This window comes from Vigna angularis, chromosome 5, assembly GCF_016808095.1.
Source record: "Vigna angularis cultivar LongXiaoDou No.4 chromosome 5, ASM1680809v1, whole genome shotgun sequence".
Taxonomy (NCBI): Eukaryota; Viridiplantae; Streptophyta; class Magnoliopsida; order Fabales; family Fabaceae; genus Vigna; species Vigna angularis.
In genome coordinates this window covers 2,551,171-2,560,946 of record NC_068974.1, presented here as the reverse complement: position 1 = coordinate 2,560,946, position 9,776 = coordinate 2,551,171, and the positions used below count along the sequence as shown (strand labels likewise).

Here is a 9,776-nt window from a genome sequence, read left to right as displayed (position 1 = left end):
GATAATAATAAATTCTAGAAAGTAATTAAGTTTATGAAATTAAATGCGGTAGAGACTTCATCCAGGGTTGGATTTTATCTTCCAATTCAATGTAAAAACATTAAACAATATACTTCCAAATTTTTCTCTAACAATTACACCACAAGCTAACAAGCACTAATACCTGAGAGGCAAATCTAACCTTACTAATAAAAATTATAATCTCTTAGATACTTTTACTAAAAGCTCACATTAAGTAAAGATGTTTAAATTGCCTAATTAATAAAACTTTATGGTTAGAGGAAAAATTTATTAGTTGCTCTATCCAAATCAAGGTTCTAATATATTTTCTAATAATCAGATACCATAAATAAGCAATCAATAAATCATGCAATTACGAATGAGAATAGAACACGAGTAATGGAAAAGAAGTATATTGAATAACAGAAATCACAAAGAGTGAATATACATTACATCCAACCCCAATGAGTAAGGGAGTTAGTTACTCCTAGACATTTTAAGCACTAGAAAAGGGATAGATGATGAAAATAATGGTGATGATGAGTGTCTCTAGCCTTCAGAATGCGTTTCTGTCATCTCTCCCTTAGGGTTTGTTCCCTATTTTCCAAAAGATAATTTTCTTCTCCAACACTTTTTATTTAAAGATTTTTGTAACGCGTAGGTCATTGGATGAGCTAGAGTTGTTAAACAACTTGGGTCTTCTCATTAGTCGAATTAACCTTGCTCGTTGGACGAATGGATTGAACTAGACTAAGTATGAATTTTGTATTTGAATGAATTTTACTTATCTTAATATATTCTTCAATCTTATGATATTTCCACTTATCTACACAATATCTCACAAATAAAAGCCAATTACTTATCTTTTCCAAAGTTATCTAATAAAATCTTGATTATCTAAATAATAATAATAATAATAATAATAATAATAATAATACTAATAAAAAATGAAAATAAACATAATAAAATCAATGATAATGATAATTATCACAACACAAGTAGTAAATCAGAATCTTGTTTATCTTAGAGTTTAGGTGACATGAGATGTTTATCCAATTCATAGTACTATCTTCATTTATATATTTTGAATCCTTTAATTTTTCAATCAATTATGCAAAAATCAATATCATGATGTTAGAATGAGTAGATTTTGGAAAGGGAATGAATAAAACCTTAAACTTTTTTAGCACAATACTAAATTAGATAGTCTATTTTCAAAAAGATTAAGTATACAAAAGATTTTTTTTCTTTCAGTTCTCTCTTAAATACATAGATTAAGAGTTCTACCCATAAAAGAATAAGTACACAAACCTCTCTAAATTACAATACATACACCAATCTCTTCAAATTATAATGAATACATAAATCTCTTTAGATGATAACAAATAGTCACACCTCTTAAAATAGCATCTTCTTAATCTCTTATTGAATTTAAGTATTGTTCCTGTATGGGGTCGAGTCACCTAAATCCGCACGTTTTCTTATACGTCCGTCTGGTCTTTCTCGTGGTCCTTCCTTCTGTAGGTCGATGTCCGTCCGTTCTGTGCGCTTGGGAGGGTACCTGTTAAAGGTGCTCCGATGCTTAAGTCAGTAGAAAGTCCGATCGGTTGTTTTAGTACTGCAATAAATGGGCAATTAATGAATCTGCCTACCTCTTACCTTTGACTTGTATTTATAATTTTGGTCATGGGCCTAGCATTAGCAGGGCCTTAATCACGGACCAATCCCGAGCCCAACCCTCTAATCGGTGTTTTACCTTAATCACCTCTGCAAACCTACCTATCATGACCATCTGGTCTGAATGCTTGAGTCCAACCGAACGTCCAACTTGTTTTGTTTGAGACCGTTCGGGGGTCATCTGGTACAAGTACTGAAAGAAAAGTATTCTCTTAAAATAGCATAATTTGAGCTTAAAGGAAAAACTCCACTGAAAAATACTACAATGACTTTCACACTCTCGTTTTATAAACACTCTAAATGACTCCTATAGAAAATTTCTGCAAAACATTATAATATTCTTATAATTAAACTACTTGATGGAGTCTATTGGATCATCAATTTTAATACATAATATCCTTACTTAAACAACTCTTCCTTAAGTTACATAATTTTATGTTCCCTTGTACCCTAAGGAATACAAAGTAAAAGACAATCATTTAAAAAATCCTTTATGTTAAAGATTGGAATCATAGCCATACAGCGGCCCAAAATCAAGCTAAAAAATCACCTTTACTCCTAAACTATCCTAAACATTACGTGAAACCTAAAACCAACCTACACATGTCTTAAATACACATTTAAATAAATTATGATGTAAACATAATTTAAATTTGATTATCACTTTTCAAATAAGTTCACACACCGTGCAATTGATAACGACTAAATAGTTGTTAAAATGATAATTAATGTTTTCTTTTTCAACTATACCACAAGATGATGACTTAATATAGCTTAATAATTAACAATATCTCAATATATATTCATGGTATTAGGTAGGGTATGTAGGAAAATAAGTTAGTTTTAATCTAAAATTTATTCAAAAGTCACAAAATTGATTAACTTGTTAATAGTGATTCAAAATATTTCTTCCGTTGATAATTAATTTCTATTGAAGAATTTGACTAATCATTCCATTTTCTTTTTCTACTTATTAAACTTTATTTTTATATCTTAATTGAAGAAAAGTGAGCTTGCTAAGACTTAGATCAACAATTTGGTAGCAGTCACTCTTTATTAATATAAAATAACTGTAAAATATTTCGGTTTCGATAATCTTTATTAAATTTATTGGTATCTTACATTAATTATTAATATAGTTAAATCGGAATAGATAATGGAAATGCAAATATTACTTTATAAATTAATTTAGTAAGATTGTGTTAAATATTAGTTATAAAATTTAATCGTGATTTATAAATAGTTTAAGAACTATCAAGTTTGGAATTTGCCAATCTTTGGAGAAAAAAAAATGTTAAAACTTGAAAGATTGGTAATAGCCTTTGCCAAAGTCTTTGGAAGCTTGTGTACTCTTTATTATTTTATTGTGTTATAAACTTGGTTTGATATAAACCCAAGTTTTGGCTTTGTATGATTTTCATGATGAAAATTATGCATTCTTGTTAGGTAGAAAACACTACTTTTAAAGTAATCTAACTCATGAACTAGGTGAAAAATGTATGATGTGTATATTTGAGTCCAGAAATAATACCTGAACCAGACTTTTAATTTTAATATCTAGGACATGAGATTTAAATTCGTGTTCAAATGTTTGAAAACTAAAAAAAATGTATTTAAAGTTTAATTTAATATAATTTATCCCTTTCAAAATATATATTTAAACATTAAACATTTTATTCTACATCTTTAAAAATAATCGTTTATTTATTTTTTTACAAAATCTCTTAAGTCTCCTTACAAGATGATTTTTGGTGGTTGAATCTAAATAAATAAAACTTTGATTGGAGGAAGTTTCTTTTTTCATTTGGCGTTTTTCACATGTAATTTAAATTTATACTAAATAAAAAATTTTATTACTAAAAATATACATAAATAACATTTTCTTTACCATAAATAACACTTAAAAATCACTAGTGAATGTTAAAAAGAAGTTTTCTATTAGTAATCGAATATTCATAATACTTATTTAAATAACTGTTATATATTATCAAACACTAATAAATAACATTTATTTAAATAAGTGTTATTTAATGTGAGACACCAATAGATAACGTTTATTTAAGAAATGTTATCTATTATCCATCATCATTATATAACACTTTTTTAAATAAATGTTATATATTATTTTGCACATTTATAGATAATATTTATTTAAAAAAATATTATCCATTTTGGATCTTATTTATAATTAATTTTGTAACAGTGTTTTGATAATGCATTTGACTTTTTAATTAAGTTTTCTTTTTGGTGAGTTTTATCTTGTCATGGAGGTTTTAAGATATATTGATGGACCTTAATATTTTAAAATATATTAAAAAAATTTATTTTACAAATACATAAGTTACTTTTTTTAACTTAACCATAACTAAAACTTGATTACTTGTAGAAACATAAATATTTTACTTTTAAAATAATCTAGTAGTGGTTGAACTTTTGTGTCACATCAAAAGGACATTTAAATAACACCCAAACGTTAAAGTGGATAAAAACAGTCTTTAATGAAGGTGGAAGATTTGGTTAGTTGTATACAAAATAGTCAACAATACATGTAAATGCATATTTTAATGAAAATGGTAGACTCTATTAGACCGACATGTCCAAATTTGTTTATAGTTTTATACAAGTGAAGAAACACGATGAGTGTTCCATTTTATCTTTCAATATTTTCATTCTGGCTGCAAGGAACCTTCATAATAATCTTCATTTTCCCTTTTTATAATAGGTCAATGTTGCACGTAGTTTTCCTATTAATATATTTACCTAATTCCGTGGGCATGGTTAAAGACATGGACATGGATTTCAATTTCAAGTGTTTTATATTATAAGATTGTTATTTTGACAAAAAAGAATCCAATTTTTGTCTACGATAAAACTTCATTTTAAAATACAAATTTAAACAGTAGTCAAGTTAAAATTTTTAAACACTATTTGATAATTTCTTTTTAATATTAAATATCGTACTGTATGGACTATAGGAGTCTACCGGCTAGGACCACCAAGGAGTGACCGGCTGAATAGGGTGAAGTCAGCACCATCACATGTCAGACAACTAATATAAATAAACGTTATTTATTAATTGATCACACGGTTATGAAAGAATGAGAGACTGAACGGACGACCTCCAACAATAATTATCCCTAAACATCTCTTCTAATCAAGATTATTGGTAAGAACTACTTAGTAGGTAATGAGCCGTAATTAGGCCGTGATTAGGATTTCACTAATCACAAGCTCATTATGGAAGAATGAGAGACTCAACGAACGACCTCCAACAACAACTATCCTTAAACATCTCTTCTAATCAAGATTACTGGTAAGAATTAGTTAGTAGGTAATGAGCTGTAATTCAACCATGACTAGAATTCTACTAATTTAATCGTGGTAATGAGCCTTTAACCGGTACACCAGACAATTTGGAGCGTGAACAAAGAATGATTTTGACTAAGAACATTCAGAGTCACCTAAGCTGATCTGAAGTAAAATGTGAATGAATGTTTTGTGTAATCCTCAACTCTATACCCAAAACAAATATTATTTAATCACTTAAAACATAAATATTAATAACTTTTATATTTTTAGAGTACCCGTTTACTTACTTTTTGAGGTGAATAATTAAATAGGATATGAAATAACTTATTTATCCTTCTCTTCTCTCTTCGCCCAGGATTCCTCTTTTTTATTTTTCTTTATAGTGCCTCCTCTTCTTAAACATGTTATTTCAGTGTACAATTTGAAATATGAAATATGAAATTTTTTATTTTGAAATACAGAATTTAGAATATAAAATTTATATTTTAGATTGTGTAATTTAAAATGTATTTTTTTTATTTTATATTCTAGTACAATATACAATCTGAAATACAAAAATTTGTATTTTGTATATTTTGGAATGTCTCTAGATTATATATTCTGAAATTTAAAATAAAAACGGATAAATTTGAAAATATTGTCTGTATGGGGGTGAAGGATTAAATTATGGTGGTGCGGGAAGAACTAGTCCACGAGTTGATACAGATAGGCCGAATAAAATTTGGGCCAGTAAATTGTTGGTCCAACTTAATAATTGGGCGAGAAATTGCTCCAAGTTAGCTACACTTTTGCCCGCATTTGCATAATTAGTGAAAAAAACAAAAAACTTTATATTATATTCAATTAACGTTAGATTGTACTTTTATTCCTTATATTATTTTTTTAAGATTCGTTTTGGTTTTTAAATCTTTCAAATTTGTTTAGTTCATTATCTTTTAAATTTGGGTTATATTTGTCCATTGAAAAACCATTATTTCGTTTTTGGGATACAATTTTGAATTCAATCATGAACTTTTCTCATGGAACTTACCTAGAAGTTATGAAGTTCAATTGATGTTAGAACAAAAAAGGGTTAAAAGCATAGAATTGAAAATAAAACTAATTTATGTGTTGAAAATTTCACATAAAATAGAACTAATTTAAAATATAGAAATTTACTTTACAAATCAATTTTATAAAATTTATAAATTTGTTTCTTGATTAGTTTAATAATACATAGAAATTTTATGTCTTCGAATGAGTAAATAAAAATTCAAAATGATGTTGATATTGGTAAAGACATGAAAAGAGTGAGACCGTATTCGTAAAATGATAATGCCACAGCCCGTGAACTTGTACCAAATATGAAGTCATTATCAGTTCAATCAACCTCAATAAACGACACAAGAAATTAATTGCTACATATATATATATGAACCCGTGACACGTACCATTACAAAGCTCCAAACATAACCATTTTTCATGCTACAAATATAACTTTGCAATGCCTATAAATATACTTAGCAATAAAGTGATATGCCAAAACCCTACCCATATCATATATAGATCAAACACCAACATAGGAGTAACTTCAAATTTCAATCCAACACTATTATCGTTATTATTGTTCCCACAAATCATGAAATTTTTTTGACCTAGAACCACTCATCGTCATGCATGCATATTAGGTGCAAAGTTCACGAGCAACACCGATCCTTGAGTTGGGCACGTCGTAGAGCACACGGTGGTTTTGTTGCTGCATGTTGGCGATCACGTTCAGCACCGAATTCACGTTGTCGGGCGCCGCCGCCATGGCCAAGCACGTGATGCTGCCGGCGGTGCTGTGTATGAGGGTATTGTCCGGCGGGAGTGTCACGTTCATGCCGGAGAACATGAACGTTATGGTTGGCGCAACTATGGGGACCGTGTAGCATGTGTCAAACCCTCCTAGCCTTGTCACGGTGAGTTTCTTCCCGACGCTGACTCGCCGCCGGAACTCGTTCCGGACGGCGGTGTAGGCCGGTTCAACCAGCCGGGTGAACACCGTACCTTGTAGTATTGAATTAGAAAATCAAACGGAAAAACATTAGCGTAAGTTTTATTTGTTTTTGTAGCATTTTATAATAATGAAAATGAGTGACATATGTAATAAAGTTTTACTATAATTTCTCCTATAGATAAAAAGAGAGTGTGAAATTAGATTAGAAATGTAAAACAAAGACATGTGGAGCATGAATGAAAGTGACCATGTCAAATCACTTTTATGTCATTTTGACTCCAATTTTGTCTTAAAATTGACCATCTTGTCTTCACGTGAACATCATATAATTATGTTTATTCTTAAAAAATGGGAAAGAAAAGGCTTCAATTATTCAGGAGACTCTCTGAGAGAAAATATCCAAAATAAACAAAAGTAATCATATGAACCTTTAATGACACTCTATCATATCACTATGACTTTGGTCAATATAATAGTGTTAGATTAAGACAAAGAACCCCACTGTAATGAATGACAGCTCACAGTACATTTTTCCTATTTAAAAATTGTGGAACAATTAAAAATTAATTCTATATGATAAATTTATTGATTTTATTATAATTATATAAAAAAAAAGTAAAACTTATATACTGATTGTGCATACCGGAATCGAAAATGGTGCCGGCACCGGTGGCGGGGTTGAACGCCAAAGCCTCCGGCGGGATATCAACATTTCTCCGGCCAACTCTAACAGCCACCAAGTTCACATAATACAGTGATGACCTTCTAGGGTTTTTGAGAAGAGGGGTGAACTTGATCCTCTTGGGCTGGGCCACAGGCCCAAGTCTCAGTGACCCACTGAAGTTGAGTGTTTTGAAGCTGGGCAAGCAGTAGGAGAATGTGGATCGGTAGAGATTTTGGGTTTGGGCCAATAGTGACAATGGGCCTCGGCCCAGGCCCAATAGCCCCTGTGTTGGAAATGAGCTTCCTGTTGCGTTTTGAACGCATCCAAAGGTGTAGCCTGGAACTGGGTCGGTGGCTAGGGTAACCGTGTCCTGGACAAGACCCGCTGCCACAGAAGAAGTGCCATAGGTGAAGTTGAATGAACACGCGCTTCCACCGCAAGTGGGGTTTGGTACCTGAAAATTTCACAGACTTAGAGTTATGTGAAGTGGACCATAGAAGATGGAAACTCCCACGTTCGCAAGTCTCGTGAACTTTATTTTTGCCTCCCAAGGTAACTTAATTCACCTACTTGTAGGATAAAGCTTTTAATGCAATTGGAATATTCATGACTACGCTATTCCTACGCGCCGTGGACGGCGCGTGAAAAATCCTGTAATAGTAATTTTGATAAAGCAGAGAACATCAATTGTACGTAATATTTTAATGAAAATTAGTTAAATTAATACTGAATCTTTTCGTGTTGATTCTCCATATAAAGTTTGATTAAAATAAAAAAACACTACAAAAAGAAATTTATTATTTTTCGTTAATGCAGTGTTTAGTGGTAGCTCACGTGACCTTTTGTCGTTATCGGACCAAGAAAAGATACATTCTTTTCGATCATTCCAAACATTTGATTAATGTCTGTTACAAATAAAAACCTCACTTTTGAACAGGACAAAGACTCAAATGTCGTATAGCTGCATCCACCAAAAATATGGTTTTTTTTAACTCGAAAACTAATACATTATGATGGTAAAAATAAACTGATAACAGTCATAATTGAGCTTGTAATAATATCCTTTAAAAAACTAGGAGATCTAAAGAATTCATGATCAGAAAAAGTAGTGTTTGGTATGATGAGAGTTATAAGAAAATGAATGTGATTTTACAGAATGTAGAGATGAAAAGTGTTTGTGTTGATCTGATCACCTGTTTGCACTGAGGAGCAGAACATGGAAGTTTGTTGAAGGAGGTGGATTTGGCAGGGGCAAAGGGTTTGAGTGTAGAGCAACCAACACAGGAAGTGCAAGGGACCCAAGCAGCATCATTGCTGGTGTCCATGGCCAAGAGAAGGGTCTGAGCTGGGGTACCTATCTTGGCCTTAACAATGTATGTAGGGCTCTGTGTGATTTGTCTGCCCGAGGCAACTGGGACAATTGACCTTCTAGCTACCAAGTTGGAAAGGTACTGCATCCTGGCCTGGTCCTTGGCCTCTAGCTGTAGGACACTCTCTTCCCATGACAGACCCTCTGAGGGCCTGAATGGGGAACAAGGGCTGAACACATGGAACACTTTAAGGGTTGAGCCATGCTCATGGACATCACAGTTAGGGTTCAGCCCTTTGGCTAGGGAGAAGAGGAGGAAGAGCACCAGAGGACTGAGCATAGGTGAGGTTTTCATGGTTATGGCTAAGGTTGAGACTGCTGTGTGGTTGGTGCCTATGGACTCCGTCTTGTATATATATAGTGAAAAACCTTATGGCAGCTTTTATTTCTAGGAAACTTTTATGTGATTTTGGAGGTGTGTGATGAATTAAGAGAAAGATAAAAATAAAAGCTTTAAAAAGAGACAAAGTTTGGTAAAATGTGATGAAAAATGAAAACAAAAAAGATTTCATTAAGCAAATTACCACACTTTCATATATACCAAGGTTCCTGTTTAAAGAGGTTCTATATATTATGAACAAAAAACAAATGTAATTTGAAAAATGAAACTCTATTAAAGTGATTAGTCATATATATCTTTTTAATCCATGCACAAAATTAGTTGCCATTTTATCTATATAAAATCTAAATAAGATTCTCATAATTAAGTTTATAAAACCATTTTAATCTATTGATTGGAGTTCCATATTTTAAAATAGACAAATATTAAATATAATAAT

The 9,776-nt window shown here is 31.3% G+C and overlaps 1 protein-coding gene across 1 annotated transcript; it reads right to left on the bottom strand.

Moving 5' to 3' along the window:
- Positions 1–6,360: 6,360 nt before the first annotated feature.
- LOC108340840 (aspartyl protease AED3) lies at positions 6,361–9,349 on the bottom strand. Its single transcript, XM_017578442.2, has 3 exons — positions 8,822–9,349; positions 7,608–8,082; positions 6,361–7,014 (listed from the first exon to the last, which is right to left on the bottom strand). Exons 1-3 carry the CDS (start codon positions 9,290–9,292, stop codon positions 6,650–6,652), a joined length of 1,311 nt encoding a protein of 436 aa, XP_017433931.1. The 5' UTR covers positions 9,293–9,349; the 3' UTR covers positions 6,361–6,649.
- Between the last annotated feature and the right edge of the window lie 427 nt (positions 9,350–9,776).